The sequence below is a fragment of the Acanthisitta chloris genome, unplaced genomic scaffold (assembly GCF_000695815.1).
Source record: "Acanthisitta chloris isolate BGI_N310 unplaced genomic scaffold, ASM69581v1 scaffold69, whole genome shotgun sequence".
NCBI classification, from domain to species: Eukaryota; Metazoa; Chordata; class Aves; order Passeriformes; family Acanthisittidae; genus Acanthisitta; species Acanthisitta chloris.
Window position 1 is genome coordinate 235,543 of NW_008689704.1, and position 23,647 is coordinate 259,189.

Genomic DNA, 23,647 nt, shown 5'->3' on the forward strand with positions numbered 1-23,647 from the left:
TGGGTGTAAAACTCACTGGCAGGGCATGCACACTGGACGCAGCAGAGACCACCTCAAAATTCCCCTCCGCTGCGGCATGACTAGCCAACGACTACCAATCTACCCTTGAAAACTGTCTTTTGCTAGTTGCTCCCTGATTAGAGGATATATACATCCTGTGTAATTCTTTAACTGGTGGCGGTTCAGGCCATCCCATCTCCTCCTCCTCCAACTCTTCCCCTTCTCCCTGACCCTCAGCCGATAACAGAGGATCTGGGGGCTGTGGAGGAGCGGAAGGACGTGAACCGTCTGGCAGTTGCGACCGCGCTGGAGTTTTTACTGTGACTGACGTGTGTGCAGGAGGGAGTGAATCACTTTTATAATCTATAGTAATTAGTCCTGACCCCCCTCCTACTGCGCCCCCTCCGGGAAGCTCCTCATCTAATGCTTTTGTAGCGACAGCCGCAAGTTTCTTTTCATATTGATGCCGTTTTAAGGCATTTATAACCTCCCACCATGGTCTCAATAATTTCTTACATTCCTTACTATCTTTCGCATCATCAATAATAGCATCCCATAGCATATCTCCAAATCCCCTCCATTCTTCCACAGAAAATAGCTGCCCGGGATCCTTAAAGAATCCTTTGGCTGTCCCCACAGCTACCAAGCCCGCTAACTGCTTAACACAATTAGCACCCTTCTTTTCTAAAACTCTCTGTAATAAATGTAATGCTACCTCTTTCTCCATTTTTTCTCCTTCGTTTTCCGTATCTCTTCTTTATCTCGATGCACTGGCCAGCGTCTCCGATGCAGCACTTTAGATCCGGTAGCAGACAGACGGTGAGAATTCACAGAAACCCCAGACGCGACTTATTTGTGCCCGCACAAACAAGTTTCCGGCCCCCGTCGGCTGCGCAACAGGGCTTCTCTGTCGACTGCTCCTCTCCACCTGGTTTCAAGCCCGAGGGAAGTCCTAAACCAGGAACAGGTCCTCAGTCCAAGGATAAGTCCCCAGTCCAAGGCCTGGTCCCTGTTTGGGCGCCACTTCCGGAGAGCTCACGAGCAGGGAAGACACAAAACACTCAATATGAGGTTCTGCAAAAGCCTTCCAACTTTATTTTTTGCCAGGGTTCTTTTATACACTTTTCCATAATGTATGCCTGTTTGCTAAATTCTAATAGGTTAACAGACTACAACAACGTTGGCCTGCTCCTCCCAGGAGTAGTCCCTTCTGCGTCTATTTTTAGCCACAGCTTGTTTTGCTCATCCTAATGTTGCATCAAGGTCGCCGTGTCCTTGTCTGTGATTGGTTGCTGTTTCCCGCCTTTACTGCTCCTGTTTGGGATGGTGGGTGTCTCCCTGCTGACACAGCACCTCCATGGAACTGTGTCCTTGATCTGTTAGCCATTCTCCAACATTTTTAAAATTCAATTTCTCAAATTCTTCATCATTGAAGACTACAAAAGGAACCTACTCTATGCAGTGTTTTTTAAAAGAACAATTAATTTTCGTTAGAACAAAACTTGAAGACAATCCATAAAAGCTGAGATTTTAGCACCCCCAGTTCCAAATGTTCACAGTGGTAAAAAATAGCTGTGAATAGAGACTAAACAGAACAAAATTTAGTCCTTTCCTTCAGCGCCACAATTGCCAAATCTCTAAAGGAATCTCTCTGAAATGCTGCATAGCTGGACATCGTGCTAATAGTCAGAATTTGCACTTTGACCAGACAAGTTAAAGTAACTTCTTGTTGTAAATCCACAATTTCTTATTGAAGCAAAATCTACAACATGCTGCTTTAGGCTAAAGACTTTCAGAGAAATTCTATACAGACACATGAAATAAAAGCACCCTGCCTTGCTGGAATACACAGTGACAACAGGAAAGCAAACATAATCCTGACTGCAGGTAAAGGAAATCTAATACATCCACTTTTATTTATGAAACGCTGCAGGAAGACTGTGCACAATGTGAAGTAACAGGTAACTGGATTTTCACTGTCCTCTCAACTGCAGAGGAAATTTTTAGTGGTCTGAAATAAACCAGTATTTTTCAAAGTGAGAAGATTCTCTGTTCTCCATTACCCTGAGTGCAGTGACTGTTGGAATCAGTTTGCTGTATCAAAAAGATAATTCTGCAATAATTGTTATAATATAGGGCCAGTGGCAAGTTTCCAAGCAAACTGTGGCTAAATGCCATGGCAGAGAGCACGTGGCAGTGCAAAGGAACATCATGAACTTAGGAGAATGAGAAAACCAGTTTAAGCCCAAATATCTTAATTTGTCCATTGTTATGCAGATACAAAGAATCAATGTATGAGCTGATTGAAGGTCTCATGGAAGTAGAGATTTCCTCTTACTCACCAAGACAATAGAGAGAGTAGGTGTACACAGAGTTGGAGACAAGTGCACTTCACTTTACGTAGAGAATTAGTAATACAAGTATATCTGTAAGGAGTTATTTTAACCACATTTCACTAACTCATCTAGTACAGTTCTTACACGGAAGCTACAACATACACTACAAATGAAATAAAGGATTTATTTAAGAAGAATACATAAATGCGTGTGTAAAATCTCCTATTTGTTTTCTCATTCTCTAAATCACTTGAAGTTCTAATTCTATAATCCTCATGACAGGCTTGCCATCGATGTTCAATTTAATACAGGCCTTTCAGCTTTAAGGATTACCCTGTTAAGAATAAATGAGTGCAGCGGAAAAAACAGGCTTTTAAAAATATAAGGTATTTAGGCAATTAAGAAAGCAATTTAATTCATACCAATTCAGCGATTAGAGACTAAACAATGCTCAGTTATGGTATGCAGTTAAAGGGGTTTAACGTGTTACAGACACAGAAGTTTTTCAGACTTGAAAAAAATCATAGATTTAGTGGCTAAACATCTGCATGGAAAAAAATTGCATTTCAATTTGTCTGTGAACAACAGTAGTGGGATTTGCACTCTTTGATCTCTCTGACATCATCAAGTGGATAAAGCAGGGGTTTTTTTTTCCTAAATGGACAAAATTATTTTGCTTTTAAATTACAACAGGAATATGTTTTGTCATCAAAAGCAACATCATAGCCACAAGAGTCAGTATTAACAGCTGCTGAGTTGTCTAAACCTGAAGGAAACATTGGTTCAAATCTTGAACAACTGTGCCAAATTCACTCCTTTGGCCCAATCATGAACATGACCCTGCTGCAGTCAGACTTATTTTCAACAGCTGAGATGGATAGCAGATAGCTCTGATCTTTAGAATCAATATATATACATTAAAAATCAAGTTCTAAGCCTACTCATATAATGACAAGGAAGATTGGTGGGGTTTGACTGTAGTTTAGCATAGACTATTTAAGTATTAAACTAGAAAAAAAATGTAGGAACTGGAATGCTAACAACAGTGTGGCTCTGTCTTTACAGACACTGTAATCACACACTCTACTTGTCTTCAATATATGCTCATATTCAATAACACACTCGTTAAATTTTTGGCGTATAAATGCAATAACTTTTAATATTCGACTTTTTTACTTGCAGCAATTTTGCCCAATAGACATACTATTCCTTGACTTGTAAAGAACCTAATGCCTTAGCCTAATTTTTGCAGTTCTACATGCCACAGCCAAGTGAGTGAAGGGGAAAAAAAAGAGCCTATTAAGTTGTGCTTACAAGACCAAGAGTTGGACTTTGATGATCCTCGTGAGCCCCTTCCAACTCAGGATATTCTCTGATTCTTTGATTCAGGGTAAATTTTTAGTACTGTGGTGTTCAAATTTCAAACCACAGGTTTTGAGCCTAAAACTAAATAAAATAAATTGGTAGATCACTGTTGGCTACAGAAAGCAGCTAGTGCTGAATGCTGAAGCATCAATTTGAGGGTCAATAATATCAGATTCATTGTTTGGGAACAGATTAAAGACTAATGTACACAGAGCATAATACTCACATTGCACCCACTCAAATCAGTAATACACAGAGTGTATGTTTAGATCTGTAACCCAGAAAAACCATCAGCCCAACAAAAATCTCCCTTTCCATACACTACCTCAGGAAAGCATTTAAACCATGCCAAACACACCATAACCCACTTTTAGAATGGGGTTGGGTTTTTTTACAGGTACTTCTGCTGCAGCTTTCAGGTGTGTGGGTTAGATGTGACAGCCAAGGTAAGGAAAAACTGATGTATGAACCATCACTAGAGTGACACTTTATTACTGCTATAAAAAAGCTTTCTATTGATTTTTATGAGATTATATACCTTTTTATATCCTAGAAATCCTTCCCACCTTAACAGAACAAGGGCTGCTAGACAATAAATGTACACTCATTTAATAACACTCAGACTAGACAACCAGCTTGTCTTGGACTATTTGCACTGTGAACAAAAACTAAGATAAAATTACTTATTACATAAAATACATATTGATCCAGTTGGAATACTACAAAAGCTTTATTAAAACTGAGGGAAGCTTGCTGTTAGCCTTTCCATAATTCATCACGCAGGAAAGGAAGATGTACCTACACGTGCCTAAAGCAAACTCCTTTCAGTTCCATTCCCATGTAGCAGAAGTTTACAGCACCATGAGGATTCTCCTGCTGCAATGAGGGTTTGGAAAAGCTGCTGGATCTTTTGTACAAATCAAACAAACACAGCAACAGGTCTAAAGATTTACCTGTAATGAATTACTAGAGCAGCCTCCCCAACTTTAGCACTTTTTCTGCCCTATTTCTGTTTTTTCAGAACCCTTCATACTCAGGCAATCCAAGTGCTTTGGTGCATACATGGGAATAGCTGCTCCCACTTGCCAGTCTTGATACAGCACATGAATTCTGATGCTGAAGTCTCTTATTTGAACAAAATTAAGGGTTCTGCCTTCTGCTAAAGGTTGTTTACAAATCAGTTCTGTCTTCAATAACATCATATATTGCAATATAACATCCCAAAAGATAATCTGTTTTTAGGGATTTGCAATTACTATACAGGCATTAGCTTTTTAGCTCAGCCCAGACAAGTTGGAATTTGTGCTTTCTTTTATTTTCCTTTATCATGTTTTAATAAAAATTGTTAGACAAGAACAGTCTTCTGAGTATGATATAACTGTTGTAAAAACAATTATTTTCCAAAGCCAAACATTTATCCCAGATCAATAGTTGTCTTTTTTTTTCCAGATTACATAATATAAGTACTACATCTACTAAAGAGACAACTAAGATTATTCAAGAAACAAACAAAAACATTAATACAAAAATAGGGTTTTACTGAAAAGTGAATTCATCACATCAGGATTCTTCATCATTAAGTGTGTGTATTCTGCACATAAATTGGGCACACAGATGTGTTCTACCTTGTTGACAACTGGCTCAAAAAAGCACAAAAAAATTTTACAAGTTCTTTTTCATGGGCAGAAAGTTCACTGAGTGATAGTATAAATCACTGGTCTAAAATGGGAGGTATGCTATCAAAGTGCACAATAAGGGCTCACAAATTAGAATTAAGGGGCTGGAATGGACCTTACAGATCATCTAGTCCTCTAGTTTGACGACTGAAAGGAGCAGAAATGAATACACATGAAAACCATTCAAGGAAATCCTCTAACATAGCAACAGTGCCTTCTCAAACTAACACCACGTGCACAAAAAAATTTAAACTAATTTTAAAAAACTTTCATTGTTCACACAACCTTCACTATTTAGCAGCATCCAGATGCCCCAGAAAACACACCCAGGTAAGGCACATGACACTGGCAAACTGCTGCCTTGCCCTCACTGATACATGTCACTTCTTTCTATCATTGCCTTCCACAGTCAAAAAATATAAACTAGAAACTTTCATTCACAGCAAGATTTCAGTAAATAGAACACTCTCCCTCTGCCATGCTGACACACAGATAAATTTTCGTTTTCTCAGTGAAGGCCAATTATTGACCAACAATCATAAATTTTGAGACTCTTTGAATAATGTAATAAATCTGGCAGGTGGCTGTAGAGAGATATCAAAGCTGGTGTTTGTAAAAGATATCCTCACCTGATATAGTTTAATATTTCATACTGTTCACAACAGGTACCAAAGCCTGTAGTCTTAGTTCATAACACAAAGCTAAAGGCATCTTAGTCTTTTGGATGGAAAATAGGAAGGAAGAATTGAAAGCTACTAAACAAAGGGACCAAAAGCAATTCTGACTTGAAAATAATCAATGCAAAAAGAGAGTCATAGTCTAACTATAAATGTGGATACTTAATAGTAATTAAAAAAAATCTGTTCAAAATATCATAAAAACAACTCATTTCTAAAATTAAACACCAATAGAGTGGAGGGGTTACCTCTTGAGAGAGGATATTAAAGCATAAGTACAGGTACAAAACCATTTGAGCAAAAATAAGTCTTGCCAAAACATATTGTTATCCTAATCCTATAAATAAACCAATGAAAATCAGAACTTTAAATAGCAAAAAACACCGTTTAACACGAGTAATAAACAATGATTTAAATTGCAGACAATGCACTTGTCACACTGTCCAGGGAAACTGATCTACATTTCCATTAACTTCAGTGACTTGTTCTGAGTTTGGCACTTATGAGTGATAATTCATAAGCTTCAATCAATACATGGAGATATTAATGATACAATTTCATGTCTGGATCTTGGCAAGATCTTTTTTGTTCCAACCACCATTGCTGTCTGTGATTGCTCTTAGCCATGACCTGATAACAGAATGTATCTGCTACCTAAATGCAACAGCACAGCCAACAGTTCATTATGCAGAATGTTTCAGGATTGCTCTAAATCTCACAGGGAAGTGAAAAAAACCCAACCAAACCACCAAACAGCAAAGAACACTTCCCTCAGAAATACCCGCCTTGAAAACAAATACAAGAAAGGGAACAGGTTTTGTTTCTCAGGGCGATGCTGAATTAAATAGTCAGAGATTTCAGTCTCTGCTGCTTGGAATGGAATTTAGCTGTAAGCACAGGTAGCTGTGCTTCAGCAATTATTCAGCACAGCAGAGAACAATTTTGCAGGATTAGTCAATCTACATTAGCTGTGTCAACATGTGAGATTTGCATTGAAAGCAATTCATAAATCTATCACCTGGAGTGCAAGAACAACTTCTCAGATCTCAGCTATACTAGAGAACCATTCCTGAACAGTCACCATTTCCCCTCCCCCTCAGTAATAAGTAGCTTTCTACTTAAAATATTAATTTCCCTTTAGATTCCTCTATTACCATAAAGAAAATGCAGCATGAGATGTGTGAAAAAAAATCCTTCAACTTGGCTTCGCTTTTAATAAAGTTATTAAAGAATAAAAGTTTTTCTCAGGTGATGATTTTCATTATATCAGAAGTTGGCAACATCCTTGCATCAAGTCACAACATGCAGAGCCTTTCTTTGAAACACACCAGATCACACTTGCTGTGTATCCGAAACAGAATTTTCTCGCAAGGTTAAATCTCCTTGAGGCATACATCAGATCTCCTCATGGTGCCCAAAAAAGGGACCTGAAATCTGGATCCTCTGATCAGACCACAAAAAATTCTTTGCAAGTTTAGTATCTTTTATTTCTTAATCCGTTGACAAATGTTGCATCTCTTTATTTTTAAGGTAGCTTCAAAGGCAGTTTTTGAAGTGAGATGGTCAATGCCTTACACACGTTACCATCTAAACAAAGGAGCACTGCAGATGAAATTCTGTCTGGCCTCGACCCTGGAGTTCTTGCTTCTTCCCATATTTTGCCACCACAACAGAAGTTGTTGCCTAACCTTATTTCTATGACAGTGCTTGAGGGACAGCTGGGTAGAAGATGGGAAGAAAGATGAGTAACCAGAGCTTTTTAACACAGTCAGGGCTCTGTGTATATTCTATTGACAAGATGATAAGTAAACAAAATCAGACCAAAAAAAAAAGGGTTCTACTTGTGTACTCCAGAAAGACTCAGAACAGACTCAGATTTAAACTGCTTTAAACCCCCATTGCACCAACATAGCTACAGTAGGGACCAGCCTGGAAGTGCTTACTCAGTGTTTCCCTGTTATTAAACACAGAGGAGCAGTCAGTAAATTACACTGATGGAATGCTTCTCCCTGCTTAGAGAACTTTCTCATGTGTCTTGAGTTTCATGAATCTGCACTTCAAAGCTTTATAGCTCCAGCTTACCTTGCAAAGAAAGCTGATCTTGAAGCCAAGAGACTGTGCGTTTCTGGAGCCAGAGTTCATGTAGTTCCCGAGCAACAGCACCAGCTCTAACAGCTTACTAAAGCTTTCACTCTTCTTGAGCTCTTCACAGGCCAGAGTCACTGCTATGATGTCAGGCTTGATGTTGCTCACGTGCTCCTCAAACATGAGGCGGAAGAGGATACCATTGAGACGTGACCGCAGCATTTTCACTGAACTCATCTGCAAAATATGAAACATTTCATCAGAACATTAAAAACCAAGAGCTTATTTATGCAAAATAGTATAAATTAAAAAAAAAAACAAACCAATTAATAAACATTGTGCAGCCAGCAAGTCTGTACTTTCTGTATGTTTCCATTGCCTATCTCATATTTCCAGGAATCTGTAACCTGCCCATGGTATTTTCCCCAAACCATATATCTTGCCTGAAAATAAGTCAGCAAAAATAACAAATTGCTTTCTGTTAACAAGTCATTTAACTTGTCAAATCCAGACTCATTGGCAATAAATGCTCACTGTCCAAACCCTTCTTCCCAGCAAAAGAAATGTAAGCTGTTCTACTGGTTCCCAAGAACCAAAGATCAGCCTGAAGGTACACGTGGCAAACATCCATGAGCTGGATAAAGAGAGTTTGGCTGAAATTCATGACAAATTTTACACAAAAAGCAACATACCTACAAATTCTAAAGGTCATACTTATGGGATACTCTCAGTTCTGATCCCGTGGGATCACACGTGGCAGGTAACACATGGCCTTGGTTTTGAACGTTTTAAAGAAATTTTGTCAAACTACTGCCCAAGATACTACCACACTTGTTTTTCAGACACTTGCCAAGAGGTAGTAGAGGACTAATTCTATCCTGATCTGCTAAAAAGATGGGAGGTTATAGATCAAGGCATTGTAACACGGCACACGACAGAGATACTGAAAAATACCTGCAATGCTGATTCATTAGTTTAAATCTAGCTACCAAAATATGGCCAAGTCTTTCATATTTTGCACAAGCGATCAGAGTTATTTCCTCCTACTTAGCACACTATAATTCACAAGAGATACTAAAATTAAAAGAAAAATATGCACTGAGCACTTTTAAGCCACTTCAAAATTTTCATTTACATGCAAGATCTTCCACACCTAGCTCCTCATTTTACGCAGCAGAATACAGAAAGATTTCTCCCCCGATGGATTCACTATCAGTGTTCCTGAAGCACTTAGAAAGAAAAGCTTTGTTATGTGACAAATAACAGATCTGGACAATCAAAACAGAGAGATTTTCATGTGTCCCTGCCTTTGTTGCCCAAAGTTTTACCATGGTTCTTTGAGGAACCATGATTTTCCTACTGGGGTTATCTACCAAGCAGCAACCAGAAGCAGCAGCAATAACTTGCACAGGAAAGACTCGAGTGGCCTGAATAATAATGAATTCATTCTAAAATGAACATCAGTATGGAGGCACTCCAGATGGTCTCAAACAATTCCTATGATCAGACTGCAACAAGGAAAAGGAAAGGATCAGAAAAGAAGCATTTCAGCATAACTAGAGATCTTTTTTTATACATCTCCATTGTCACAAATTTCTCTGTGAGCCTCTCTAAGCCAAAATCATTGAAAGTCTTGAAACATTATTCTTCTAATCATTCTGTATTTCAGAAATATCATACTGCAAACATCTGCCTTGAAAGGATCTACTTACACTAATCTGCAGTAGAAGGAAATTAAAATTAATCACATAATTTGCTTTAACTTTTGTAGAACAATCTCCAATTACTGTTTTTACTCAAAATGGCACAGAAATAAAAAGTTGTCAGAAGCTTTAGATCCCAAAACCAGAGTACAACTAAACATGTATAAGCCAACAGAACAGTGTGACAAATAATTTGTGAAGAATAATCCTTTACAGTACCTCAGCCAAGTGTACTTTCTTATTTTAATACTCTGAAGTGCCATGGGACACAGATCATTTATTTCCTTTGCAAGGTAGTTTAACCACCAAACCAACAGTAAGTTTTAATTTCATTTGCTGACTTGCATAATATTTTAATATTTATCTTGATAATTTCCTAAGCACTGTTTTGGATGGGTTGATACCTTAAAATTCAGAACATTTTTATACACATAATAATGTCCTTTATGGATCAGTAGGTGATGACACAAATGCTATTTTAGCACCTCCTTCCCCACCCTGCCCTGGCTTACCTTTCCAACCCAAACCAGTCTGTGATTGGCTTCTACCTCAAATAGTTAAAGCAGCAAGAAAATGGGTATTTCTGTTCCAGCTGACAGGGAGTGCTGGGCTGCATGTCATTACTTCCCCTTCTGGGCTTTCAGAAAGGTCTTGTCTGAACTCTCTACCTAATCAAGTTCTTTATTCAGTTCTTTATGCTTTATTATCATCATTCAGTTCTCAAGCCCTGTATTAAAACTAGGATCAAAGGCTACTGGAGAAAGGCAAAAAGCACAATTAAATTTGCCTCACTTCCTAAGAAAAAGCTGACATTCCTCTAATACAAATTTGTCAACTTACTAAGACAACTTAGCCTCTTACCTGTATAATATTAAAGTTCCCCTTTTTCCCTAACAACGCTCTAGGAAGATTAATTCTTCAGCTGCTCTAGAAATTACAATTAGGCCAAAAAAGTGGCAAATAAATTAGTTTTCAAAGACTAGATGACTAAACAAATGCAGTGCAATAAATTCGTACAACTCTTCCCAGTTAGTCTACCTCCCAGCCAAGACTGGCCAGGGTAGCTGGTTAGACAGACAAAAGGGTCACAGAATATGCAAGTCTGTACAGCTTCTTTTATAATACTAAAAATGTTCAACTGGCACTGAAATGGAAATGCAGTTCCTTACTGAAGCTGCAGCTGTTCCCATATCATAAAAAAATTAACTCTTGAACACAAGTTTTACATTTCAAAATCAGATAACATTCTGCTTAGCTTATTTAATGTTATACAGCTGATTCAGTTAATCTATTTTTCTTGCTCTACTTCAACATCAACGCAAACTTTCCTTTATGTGAAGTTGTGTTGCCTTTTTTGATCCCAGGATAGAACTTCAAAAAGTTCCAATAACTAATTAGAATTTATAATTGATTTTAACATTTCATCTAAATGAAAATGGAGTTCTAATTTCCATTTACATATCAGCTGAATATTAAGTTAATCGGTCTCTTCTAATAAGTTAATCATTTACTAAGTATGGTTTTTCTACACAAATTTTAAGCAACTTATTCCAACCTTTATTAAAGTTGATGGGCAAAGTGATTATCCAATTAACATATCTTAATAATTAACATACCTACATTTACATACAAATAAGGGTACACATTTTAAATATTACTTAAGATAGTCTTTCTGTCTTCTCCTATGCCTAACATCAAGGTTAAGATTATTATTAATGCAAAACTTCAAAATTAATTTGACACATAGAAAAAAACAACTTGAGTCAAGTCTTTAAATTCAGCTGCATTGCTCCCCCTTTAATGGGCTGTTCAGTGAAATCAAAATCAGAGACAAACCAGCATTTTAGTAGTAGTAATGTAGTTAGAAGCCTCTAAAAATAAGACAGAAGCACAACCCATAAGGAAAAGTACTGCTTTTTATTAAAGCAGATGGTAAAGCTGAACAAGCAAACAAGCTTCAGGAAACTTAGTTCCTTCATAAGGCAAACATCACCATTTGGAGATGTTTGATTAAGCAGTTTTTGCTAATTAATGTTGCATTAAGTACTTGAAAACTCTCTCAACTTTCTCTAGTCAGTCAAAACCACAAATCAATGAAACAGTGATCATGACTATATTGGTACTGTTGGGAAATTAGGATATTATGATGACTTTTTTCAGTGCAATCAAATGGGAAAAACAAGGACCATCTAGTTTCAATCCAGCAGAAATCCAAACTCAGGGAAATGCCTGACCCCTGGGTATATGAGCAGTACCCTAGTCCAGAATTATCTTTATATATGAGCTGTAGAGAGCAATGCAGTAGAACCAAACAGGAGTGAAAGGCTGAGGCAGAAGAGACAAGGTATGGATAATGCTCATTAAAGGGAATGTAGGGCAGAAGGAGGAATCAATTTAGGAAATGATCCAAGTTATAAAGATCAGGAGTGAAACATTAAGGAATTTACAGCAGTAAAATGAAGGAATATCTACAGAGTCTTTTAAATCAAGGTCATTATGCACCATTTTCTCCATTTCTGTGCTTACTTTGCACAGTTAACTGAAAAAAATTCACAGACATCAGAGTCTTCATTTGTCCTAATGCCTCCACCTTGTTTGCTTCCATTATGCATTTTTCTTAGGCACATTTCAGATATTGTCCTTGCACAAAACCTAAGTAATTTTCCACTTTGTCTGGCATTATTTATGTAGGGCAAAATGAGGAAAAATTCCTTTGGTAAATCAGCCACTCTATGGCATCCTTTGCTCATTGACATTTCAAAAACAGGCAGGAAACAGAAACAAAAACAAGGCTCTTCCTCCCCCTCCCAGGGATTAAAATCCCATTTTGTTGTAGGGCTGGAAGTATCATTCTAATTCCATCACACTGTTTTATTCACCCTGAAAGTGTGTGTTACATGACAAGGAAGGAACAAAGTATCCTTCTAGTGATTTTAAACAGATTTTTAACTATACATAAGTATGTACATAAAACATAATATATCCATGTATATGGATACGTTTTTACCTACCTAAAGATACAATATACTAATATATTGTTATGTTTATATTTTCAATATGCTTTGCATGTTACCATTCCTTCAAGAAAAGCACTAAATCTGTATTTACACAGATTTTTAGTTGGTTGCTGATCAATAAATGCTAATGTTTTATTACTGCAATCCTTGCAATAAGGCTAACTAAAATATCACAGTCCTACCAAAATTCCTCATCTTTGCTTCGAAATAAAAGATTTTTGGAACTTTATCACATTTATTAAGAAAAAAAAGGAAATCAATAGGCTAAAGTTTTTCAAAAGGAGTCATTGATATCTTTCATTTCATAAATCCTCTACAAAAATCTCATTAGGTCAAATTATATTCTCTTATTTCCCCAACCGAAAAGTAATAATTAAAAAATAAATAAATAAATCACTCAACAGGCACTCCTGAAGCCAAATTATGCTCAAATCAGAGCTTTTTTTGTAGAAAGCTGATTTACTCTCCCCTTTTCAGAGGCCTCTAGTCCTGTTTTAATGCATTTTAATGTACATAATGCCTTAAAACTCCAGCAAGAGCAAACCAAGCTCCTGTGGAGTTGGGGATAAATCCTAAACACATTACAGAGGCTATCAGCATCATCCTAATCTTTTAGACTACCAAAGTGAAGTGAAAACAGGAGCTAATTTGCCTAAAGACTTCTCAGGTCTTTGGACAACCAGAAGCAGAAAGTGATTTCCAAGTCCTGGCACAGCACTTGGTATCACACAATCACCTACCAGCATGGATTAAAGTCACTTATGCAAAGTCAGTAATTCCATTTGGAGACAGGTCCTAGCCACCAAAGCACTCCATATCCCTACTTTGGGAGTAGATTTATGTACTAATACTAGTAAAAGAAACTGAATGCCATCGACAATTTCAGCTCTAATATGAATCCACACCTCTTCTAGAGCCATTTGTCAAGTTTCTTTTGGGTGTATATACAAACACAGATATTTTATATGTATATGCATACATACATATATGTGTGTATATATATACACATAAAATAGAGAGACACACACAAGAGCTACTTATGGGCACATTAACTCTTTCACCTCTTTACAGCTTTTGATACAGAAGAATAAATTTCCTGCAGCTGTCAATGCCATAGTAAATGGGTCTTTTATGGACTCTTGGAAAATTAACTACTTGAAACATGAGTGTTCTTCATCACTGTTTACTGAACATTCAAGACAAGAGAGTCAGACCAGAGGTTTGGCCTGGCACAGGAGTACCAGCTGCTCCTAATGGCATACTGTATCTCCATCCAAAAAAAACACCTAGAATCATGAAATCCTAGAATGGTTTGGGTTGGAGGAGACCTTAAAGTTCATCTAATTCCAACCCCCTGTCACAGGGAAGGATGCCACTCACTAGACCAGGTTGCTCAGGCCCAATCCAACGTGGCCTAACACATATTCAGAGACTTTTGATTATTTCTTCATTATCACGAAGTACATAGCAACCTTTTCCTACTGCAGGACTTGCAGAAACACTAACCATAATAATTTCTCCCTACAATTTTCCTTTTTATGTGACAAAATTGAACTCTGGAGGCAATTATTGAACTAATACATACCACAACTCCAAATTGCTCTGGCTCAGCAAGATCATCATATTCATCTTTTAATTCAGCTAAGGCATTGAGTTCCTTCTGCTCAGGAAGATTCTTCACCAGGTTCTAAAACAAACAAGGCATTATATCAAATTTGTTATATTAAACTAACTGAGATATTAAAAATAACATGCTTAAAATACCACAACATGGAAATGCATAAGGAAATTATGGGAAGCTTATTTTATTTACGCAGCTTTAACACTATATAAACATCAAATCAAACCAGCAATTATTTAATACAGACATCAGCTCCTCTGTTACAGTATCTGATTTGAAGAATAGCTTCTCAGTATTAAAAGGTTAGACAAAACTCCTTGATACTGTCAGACCCTGAAGAATTATACTCTACCTGCAGTCTACTTTGCCCTAATGATTGCATCTTGATTATTAAATATTAATCGAGTAACAACTGGTCTGTATAAAACAAGATATAACTAGCCAAAACAATTTTATATCTTTAGATAGTCAAAGTACATAAAATATACTTAAAACCTGACCCAAAAAAAGGCAACACGTGAATATTGTACAGATCTTTTCGACAGCAAATATTGTGGAACTCATCAAAAAGCTCAACTTGTTTGCAATCGTAACCATGTCCTCAAAGACAATTGTATTATCAAGGAGGCTGGTGAAGGGACTGGAGCACAAGTGCCATGAGGAGAGGCTGAGGGAGCTGGGGGGGTTCAGCCTGGAGAAGAGGAGGCTCAGGGGAGACCTTATCCCCCTCTACAACTCCCTGACAGGAGGTTGGAGTCAGGTGGGGGTTGGTCTCTTCTCCCAGGCAACCAGCAGCAGGACAAGAGGGCACAGACTCAAGCTCTGCCAGGGGAGGGTTAGGTTGGATCTTAGGAAGAGATTTTTTTATGGAGAGAGTGCTCAGGCATTGGAATGTGCTGCTCAGGGAGGTGGTGGATTCCCCATCCCTGGAGGTTTTCAAGCTGAGACTGGATGTGGCACTTAGTGCCATGGGCTAGTGACCACGGTAGGGTTGGACTTGATGATCTTGGAGATCTTTTCCAACCAGGTTGATTCTATGATTCTATGAGTTATTGTGTGATCTTAAGATCTCAAAATACAGGCATGCTTAATGAATATAATACTTATATTAAGGCTGAAGAATGCTTTGTTTTAAGAGATACTCAGTAAACGTTTAGGTTGTATTCAATTTTCCCATATACACCAGCTGAAAACAAACCAATAATGTAATTCTTGAAGGAAAATCAAATCCATTTATATTCAAGAAAACATCAATAGGAAAAGAGTTATGCACCTGTCAAAAAAGCAACCAGCACTACAGAAGCGCATTTTTTTCAGATCTAGAAGTCTTAATTGGAGAAAACCTGTACCATTAGAGGTACAGATGTGTTATTTTTAGAACAGGCCAATCTTTTCATCACTCTTGCAATATTCTTACTCATTTTGAGAATTTGATTACTGATCACTGTGCCAGGCTTGAAGGAGACATTAAGGTACAACTTGGAGAAAGGCATCAGTCTAATTTGTCAGATTTGCAGCTGATAGCAAACTTAATTCTCCAAGCTGAAAGAATCAAACATTCACCCGTCTTAATAAAGAAAAATGAAGGTGACAAGCAGTCTCATACCAAACATCTCTGTTACTCTCACTGAGGAGCTGTTCAATGTCTCAGTGTGCAATAGATGTGGCAGAGATGAGCACCAGACTCACCTCATGTCAGACAATTAAGCTACAGCCTCGTGCTTAAACTTAAGTATGTTTCCTTTCCTATTAACCCATGTCCCACAAATTTCGAGTTGCGGAAAAAAAAAAAAAGTATCTGTAAAACATCTTTGCTCGTTGGATTGATTGTTTAATGCTGGTAAAGATCAAAGTCATTAACTAATGCAATTTTTTTAACCTAGCTAGACTATATACCAAATGCTGTCACCAAAAGTCTCAGAAATGTACATTTCAGTACACATTAATAAACTTACAGTAAAACATGATTTTTCCATCAGTGCAGAAATACAAGTACCTGCTACTAAACCAGCATTTTTTAGCCATGTAGCCAATATCTGTTAGCTTGCTTAATTATTGCTTTTTCTTCATCCACATGCCTTTATATTCTAGAGCCAACAGATCAACTCATTTCACCCTCAGTTTCTAAGAAGAGAACACTGCAGCCTTTTTACATATATATGTATATTTATACACACTCATACACATATATATGTTGAATCACTGAAAATGAAGATAAAGCATTCAGTGATCACATATTCAAATTCTTGTCAGTACTTCAGGAAACAGTTTCATAATGCATTCATGATGATGTGGGTTTAAACAAAAAAGGGTAAGGAAAATGGTTTACATACGCATAAAAAGAAATCTAAGGCTTGCATTAGGAGGCTGAAACTATCACTCACTCCTCACTGCCACGATGCTCTGAATTCTGCTCAGCACAGTGTTCACCAACTCTATGGTTACAAGAGCTTACTCTCTCTAAGAAACACTGGGAACTCAAGTATTTTTTCCTAAAGTCTTTTCCTCAAGGAAGAGTTACAACAGTCTGTAGTCTACCATGTACGCAAACTCATTAATCCAGTTAATTTTAGTGAGGATTACACCATGAGTTCGAAAAGCAGCAAGAAACAAGGGCCTGAGAAGCAAAACTGACAAAGCACTTTGCTATTTGCTCAATTATGCCATACCCGTTTCACTTCCCCACTTTGACACTTGGAACAAAGCAGTTTCTACATGTGCATTTTTATCAAGTGTGAGATTTGCTAAGCATGGAGGAAAGCAACGTTTGCTTTGCACAGTTTCTCCAATCAGTAGTACTGAAAACTGTTAAACTGGTAAATTAGTTAATAGCTCCATTGGAAGATTAAAATTAAAATAAATCGGAATAGACTGAACATGAAATAGGTGATACAGCCCATTTATCCCAGTACATTTCTAAGAATGTCTCCTGAAGCACAGAGGAATCTCTTCCAGGTTAGCAGCTACATCTCCCTGCTACAGGAAACAACTCTGCCACATCATTCCCTTCAGAAACAGACCAAGCTCCAAAGCCTCCATTTTCTGGAGATTATAGGCAGCCGAGTTTCTAGACAGTTGCTTTCGTGATCAATTCATATACATTTATTCTGGTGTTAACATAACCTTTTACTTATGCAACTTCATTTTTCTCCCCAATGCTTATGCACATCACTCTTCTCCCCATACAGCTATAATGTAGTCATATCCCTCACAGCTATTTATATTGCTGATCTAATCAAGCCAATCTTTTCTGCTTCCTTCTGTAGACTGTTCCTCTATCCCTCAATCATCTTAAGCAGTTTTTAAGTTCAGCTTCTCTATTTTAAATTCATTTTTGAGAAATGTACTGAGTATTTTAGATAAGGTCTTAGAAGTACACTATTCAAAGGCATAAAAATGATCCTCTTGACTGGAAATCCTTGACCTGACACACCTTGCAATCACATCTGCCTTTTTATGGTCTCCCAGGACTGGCTGGGATGAAGTTCTTTTACTACATAGGAGCTCATATGTGTCATTTTGACATGTGACCAAACACAGTGTTGTCTTACCACTGGTTTAGCCACTCTATTGAGCCACACTTGCTGTAGAGATAACCAAGATGAAACTACTCTGCACTTCAGATATCCAAGGTTAGGTTGTTTCCTTCCCCTTGATTTTTGACTTGACTAAAGCTGTAGCTTCTTAAACACATGATCTGACAACCCTGGACAACAAATCAAGTCCTAAATAAAATTAGGACTTTGCACTTATTTTCTAAACGCTAAGGCAACTCAGTTTATACCAGTGTCCCTGGAATAAACGTCTTCCAGGTCCAAGAATGGAAGAAGAAATTAATTTAGAACACCTTGGGGGGAATGGGACAAAGGTGCAAACAGGAGACAGGAAGGATGAAATGACAGATTAAGGGCCTGCATTTTAGGTAGAATCTGAATCTATGTGTGATATTACATAATTCAACACCAGTATTACTGGTGTGCTATATCTTTATAACTTTTAAGGTTTACGTGCTTCTCTGTTGTATTGTCACTCCTCAGGGATCATGAGGGGTTGTGGGCACACTCACTTTCCTCTCACTGTGAGGAAATCAGAGAGGCATGCAAAGAAGTTGTATTTCACACTTTGTTCTCTCCAGCTGAGAGACTTTGGGCTCAAAATGAGACCAAACCAGCCTGAAAGCAGGTTTGATTTACAGATGAGTATTGAGTTGCAGCAGTATCCTGAAACATTCAGGTAGTTTCATCTCTCACTAGAGACAAGCAGAACTGTTTCCTCAAGATGCCTGATGAAACTTTATTATCCACGTGCCTAAATCTTCTTCAGTTTGCCTTCAAAGCTGAAAAACTAAAATTCTCAGAGATTTCCTTTTGAAAGCAAAACTTCATAAAGTGAGAGATTCAAAGGTACTTTTGTTAAAAGTGTCTTTTAAAGACAGTTTTACTGCTACATGTGACCATATTTGAAAGTCGAGGTGAAATAAATGGAACAGAAAACACAACTGATACACTTGTAGCTGATACCTCTCTATGCTATTCTTATACTTATGCCATTTTTATCTGGAAAACAAGCTATCAATAAAACCAGAAGTATTTTCACATACCTGAATCAAGGATTCACTCAACTTCTCTTCATCAACCTCTAAAATGATATTTTTTATTTCTTTATAAGGCAAACGGAAAGAACCCAAAAATATTGCTGAAACATAGGAATACATAATTAGAATCAAAAAGGTAAAAAAGATTGCTATAAAAAGGCAAACATAATTTCTAGCAACTGAAAAATCATAGCTTCAGTCAAATTATGTTTCACAATTAATTAAGAAATCTCCCACATAACACCAATGCTAAATGAGACACATTATTGCAGTTTGATTTACAATTAATTTCTTTTCCGATAAATGAAATTATGACAACACTTTTCACTTTTTGATCATCCTCAGTAGCTCCCTAGCAGTTTTACTTAGCAATAAAGTCTGATCTTGTTGAATGACATCTGCATTTCCACTTGGACCTATTCAGCCACTAGAACACTTGACCTCTCATTCTTTTTGCTTTCAGAGCCAGGTATCAATAGCTCTGCTGCATTTACCACTGGATAAATGATATTTACATGACATTCTAGGAAAAAAAAGTCCCAAAAGGGTAGTGAAGATCTGGGCAAAGAGAAAAAAATACCCTACCTCTACCATTTTTAGGGTAACTGAACTCATACAAGAGACAACATATACTGCAAACCCTTCAATGAGTTCTCAAAGCAATTTGATCTCAGACGAGATCTCTAAAAACCTCTCAAATGAGTAGTTTTTAGAAAGAAATACCCCTGCACATGTAAACAAAAAAAGAAATTTAAGAACAGTCATATGTGTAGATGCTAATTAGAAATTGCCCAAAGGCATTTCCCATCACTTACATAAGTTTTGTGCGGATTTTCCATCCAAAACTCTTAATTCTTTGATCTTTTTCTTTGGCTGAGATGCTTTCTTTTCGTCTGATTCTTCTACTGGCTTTTTGGCTGGAAAGAAAGTATTTATTAAATTCTGGTTCATTTTTACAACTGTTCACTCTTAGCTAACAGCAACTCTATGATAAAGCAATGATAGTGCAACTTTTAGCATCAGCTCAAGGCAAAAAGAATGCACTGCCTCAACCTATCAAATATCCAAAGAAACAAAGCAAATTTCCAAAATAGAAGGAATATGTATAAATAAACAAAAATATGCCAATGACCAATTTTCCAGAACACTATCAAGTCATATTTACATATTTTGGCCCACAAAATTTCACTTCAGCTCCAGTTTGTTCCAAGTACATTTAAAGCCACAGGGACTTGGTGTTACCTCAAAGCACACGAGTGCCCTCTGTTGAAATATTAATGATATTAAGAAGTTCTTCAGCCAAAACCAACAACATATATCATTTGATATTTATCACACTGAACAAAGGTATGTTTTTACTAATTATTTCAGTTGTCAGCGGCAAAGAACAAAACTAACTAAGAAACTCACCTACATTTTCACTTGATTTCTTACACACATATATAAGGCTCACTAGCCTCATATTCAGCACTTGAAATTGCATAGAAACCAATGTGGTATTGAAGTACCTAAAATACAAGCTGATTTTTTGCATAATTTAAAATAGTCAATTTTCACAGAATTTTCTTAAGCATTAATTAAGCAAACCCATTAACAAGGATTTATTTCCCTTTAAATATCACATAACATTTAGCACTGAAGGAATAGACTCTGAATGTGTTTAACATTAATTGAACTTAATGAGTATTTTAAGTCATTCAAAAGTAAGTGAAAAACTGGAGGGAAGTCAAATTAAGAGGAAGTTTCAAGCAGACTCAATACAATTTTCATCTCTAAGCACTGTTTCTTCTTGCACTGTAATGAACTATCATGGGTTTCATTACAAGTATCTCCTAAGAAAAGATGCTAATTTTTAGTGTGAGGAATAACATAAACCCCACAATTTCAACCTCTTTAATAAAAAATTAGAACATAGAAAAGAGATACTTGTCTCTCTATACATATTACCACTAGGAAAACATCTGGCATAAAATAATTCTACTGGGTTTATTACTGAATAATTAGTTTACCTTTAACTAAGCCAGTACAAGATAGTTCCCTCATCCCAACTACCCCTGAAGAGCCTAAAGCAGGGACAGCTAAACAAAAAGATGATTGAACAACAAAGCAGCTCTTGCTCTCCCCTTGCCCTGCCACATGTTTGCAAGTCTAACTGCAGAACTCGCTCAGCTGGCTTGGTAAATGTAAGAGCATAGAGCTATGCATCAACTTGATAATACACAGATAATCCTCCAAATTCCCACCAGCACTGACCCTTTAGCTATAACGAGCTGCCATTAAAAATCCTAAAGTGACACTCTGTGGAGTAATCAGACCCTGAGCACTAATTGTTCTCAATTAAACAAGCAAATAAGACCAGGTACTCAACAACACAAACAACAACCCCAAAAAAAAAAACCACTCAAGAGTTAAGAATCAGTTATCCCATGGGAAGGCAACAAATATTGTGAGGTCTGTTATATCAACAGGAGGTACTGCAAAGCCTAGATTTGTGTCTGTTGAGACAAGGGAGAGAAATGATTCAAGAAGAGGAGTGAACTACTCCAAAACTTCATCTGTTTAAGAATTAAAGCCTCCAGATATCCATACATGATTGCGGCTTTACAGTGCTGAGCAACACACCCTCACAACCCACTCAGAGCACTACACTTGTCACTAGTTGTGAGCACCAGAGAAAAACCTGCTCTGCAACTAGCTATGGTAACACACATTTCAGTGTGTAACCATCTCAGTGCTGTGGCTTGAAAAACTGCAGAGGTAACAGAAACACAAAGAACACAAGAGTAGCAAATGTGTTTGTTACTAAAAGTCACCTCTAACAAAGGAAACTTTTTCCTACTGTGGTAATTCACATAATGTGATCGCAAACAGCAAGTGAGAGAAACACCTTTGTGCTGAAAAACCCAGAGAAAATGTTCTGATCTCTTCATGCATGAAAATTCTAAGGTAGCATTATGACAATGCACAAAAAACATGGAGAAACACTAGAACAAGATGCTTATGTAGTGTCAACACCAATCTTACCAACTCAAAACTCACAAGCAGAAAGACACATCACTAAAATTACTCATAAACAATTACTAGAATTTCTCCAGCAGTTTGACCCCTGCTTGAGACGACATGAAGCATCAGAGAGCTATACAAAGCTGCTTCCCTCTTCTGTCAGTGTCTCTCTCCCTTTGATCACAAAGTCCATTTTAACAGGACCATTGATTACAGAATTTTAAAAAGTAATTAAATAAACAAAATCTCCTTGATACTCTTCAGAATCAATATACTATTGCTGACCAACCTCTGGACCCCTTTCAGGTTCTCCCTTTGCAAGTGCCTCTTAAAAAGGAGATGCTTTTTGGTTTGATGCCACAGAACCAGAGGGAGAGATGAAAACAGGATTTAATAGCAGACAACACAGGGGAGCTCAGGAAAGCAAGATGAAAAATCAATCTGGGAGCTAAAGCAGCTGTATTATTTCATACAGACCTTGGAGTTTAGTGCTGTGATTATTCATTACAGCACTTTGATAATGGTACTGGCTTACATCTTCATTTTAAATCAGCTTTTTTCCCAAACCAACAAGTCTTCCAGACAGCACCTAGTGCTAGAGACTGTCATAACCAGGTTTCCATAACAAAAATAGTTCAGAAAAAAAGCTGTAGTAGAGAGGAAACTTCCTCACTTTGACACTGAAGGAAACAGGTTAGCTCTCCAGCTCTGAAGCTTTATTCCACAGGGTCCAACTCCTACCCAGCTCCCTGCTGAGTCACCTACACTGGAGCACCCTGTTTAAGTTAGCCTCTCTTGGTTCAGAACATGACAAGCTTTTTCCCCACCTTAAGTAAGGCTTGATCCAAATTCAGCCTTCCATAGTCGTAGCTCAGCTGTTTCACTTCCCAGAACATACTCCCTAATCGAGTCTCTCAGTCCTCCACTGCATTAATAGCCCTAGAAGGATGGTAGAATCCCCCAAGAAGTGGCTAAGCCTGTCCAGGATCTCTAGCAAGTCACTTTGTAAAAGTGACAAATCTCTCCTTGACAAATTCTTAGCCACAGAGCCCACAAGTCCAAGTACTTTGTCCTGACAGGAAAGAACCATGTGCATCAGAAGAATTCAGACTCCAAAGGGCCTCTCAGGTTGTCCTGTGATACTTCAGATCACCATGTCTGGGATAACAGACAGAGCTCAGGCTGCTGCGTTTATGCAAAGTGATTTGAAATCCCCTACTCTACATCTCTGGGTTTCTTCAGGATGGTTAATCCCATTTCACACAAATTTATGTAGATTAATATTTGGGCTTATCTGGAATACATATGTTTGCAAACAGACACACAAAGGTGTGGATTTTTGTTTTCAACAAACGGAGAAAATTCTAGTCTTGGTTGTTTAAAGTGATTTCTCTGTTCAGTTGGGAGGAAGTACCAACAAAGCAAGGATTTAAAAAATCCCTAACAATTAACAGTCACTAAAATGGCAAAATAGCCACTAATGGATAATTATCTCACACCACTTAGACCTGTAGAAGGTTTTGGTTGGGTTTACTTTTCTTTAGAATTTACCTCAAGCAGACAAAAGAGG

The 23,647-nt window shown here is 37.5% G+C and overlaps 1 protein-coding gene across 1 annotated transcript in view; it reads right to left on the reverse strand.

The window, feature by feature from the left end:
- Positions 1–23,647, reverse strand: part of DIAPH2 (diaphanous-related formin 2) — a gene marked incomplete at both ends in the record, with an annotated part of 145,840 nt that overhangs the window by 72,349 nt on the left and 49,844 nt on the right. The window contains 4 exons of the mRNA XM_009081519.1: positions 8,137–8,376; positions 14,445–14,546; positions 19,081–19,175; positions 19,890–19,991. Of these exons, the coding sequence (XP_009079767.1) occupies positions 8,137–8,376; positions 14,445–14,546; positions 19,081–19,175; positions 19,890–19,991 (539 nt within the window). The remainder of the gene's footprint in view (positions 1–8,136; positions 8,377–14,444; positions 14,547–19,080; positions 19,176–19,889; positions 19,992–23,647) is intronic.